This window comes from Camelina sativa, chromosome 6 (assembly GCF_000633955.1).
Source record: "Camelina sativa cultivar DH55 chromosome 6, Cs, whole genome shotgun sequence".
Lineage (NCBI taxonomy): Eukaryota > Viridiplantae > Streptophyta > Magnoliopsida > Brassicales > Brassicaceae > Camelina > Camelina sativa.
In genome coordinates, this window is record NC_025690.1 from 9,353,759 (window position 1) to 9,355,035 (window position 1,277).

General features: G+C 41.6%; 1 protein-coding gene across 1 annotated transcript in view; it reads left to right on the forward strand.

Moving 5' to 3' along the window:
- The window catches only part of LOC104710948 (serine/threonine-protein kinase SRPK), a gene marked incomplete in the record, with an annotated part of 11,892 nt that overhangs the window by 8,217 nt on the left and 2,398 nt on the right, over positions 1–1,277 (forward strand). Inside the window, 2 exon segments of the mRNA XM_019246704.1 lie at positions 26–198; positions 556–1,277. Of these exon segments, the coding sequence (XP_019102249.1) occupies positions 26–198; positions 556–1,277 (895 nt within the window).

Sequence of the window (1,277 nt, forward strand, 5' to 3'; positions counted from 1 at the left end):
GAGGATAAAAACGGCGGACGTGTGGGTGAAGAGAGTGAGTATTCGTCGGAGGACGAAGGAACGGAGGATTACAGGAAAGGAGGGTACCATGCGGTTAGAGTTGGTGATACTTTTAAGAATGGAGTTTATGTGATTCAGAGTAAGCTTGGTTGGGGACATTTCTCTACTGTTTGGCTTGCTTGGGACACTCATGGATCGGTATGTTTCCTTTTTTACCCTCTTCGTTTTTGTTTCCTAAGGAACCAATTTTAGGGTGTGAAAAGAAGAAGAAAAAAATGATTGCTTTGTTATGTTACTCAGTACTGTATAGACTATGTATGCTCTGTTTCGGTAATGTGGTTTAGTGAGCTTGTCAGATTGAGTTCTTAAGTATTAGTATCAGATCCCTGAGAAACACCTGTAGTATCATCGTTTAGCCTTGTGTGTCCTTTGGTTACCCTCTTTTGCTTTCTTTTCTGTGTATCTTATAGTACTTGTTTGGGTTTTGTGCTGGAGGGCCTTGCTTTAATTTCATTTCAAAGCGTTGACCACGCAAGAAAAATTTATTGTTTGTAGCGTTATGTAGCTTTGAAAGTCCAGAAGAGCGCTCAGCACTACACAGAGGCAGCCATGGATGAGATCAAGATCTTGAAACAGATTGCTGAAAGTGACCCGGGTGATAAGAAATGTGTTGTAAAGCTACTGGATCATTTCAAGCATTCGGGTCCTAATGGGAAACATGTTTGTATGGTCTTTGAGTACTTGGGAGATAACTTGTTGTCCGTTATCAAGTACAGTGATTACCGAGGGGTCCCTCTCCACAAGGTTAAAGAGCTCTGTTTTCATATTTTGGTTGGGTTGGATTATCTTCACCGTGAGCTCTCTATTATTCATACTGATTTAAAGCCGGAGAACGTTTTGTTGTTGTCCACTATTGATCCATCAAGAGATGCTCGGAGATCAGGTGTTCCACTTGTTCAGCCAACCACCAAGGACAAAGTTGTTTCAGAGTCAGCTGCTAAACCTGAAACTAAGAGTTATACATACGATGGCGATTTGACAAAGAATCAGAAAAAGAAGATCCGTAAGAAGGCTAAGAAGGTGGTAGTTCAGGGTTGTGGTGGAGAGGAAGCTTCAGAAGAAAATGAAAGAAATTCTAACTCTGAAGCAAGAACAAATGGCAATTCCACCGAGGAGAGGTCAGAAGGAAGTTCCACAAGATTAATGGAAGATGAAGAAGCCAGAGAGAAGGCTAACAAAAAGAATAGTCAGGGTAATAGGAGAGGAAGCCGATCCAC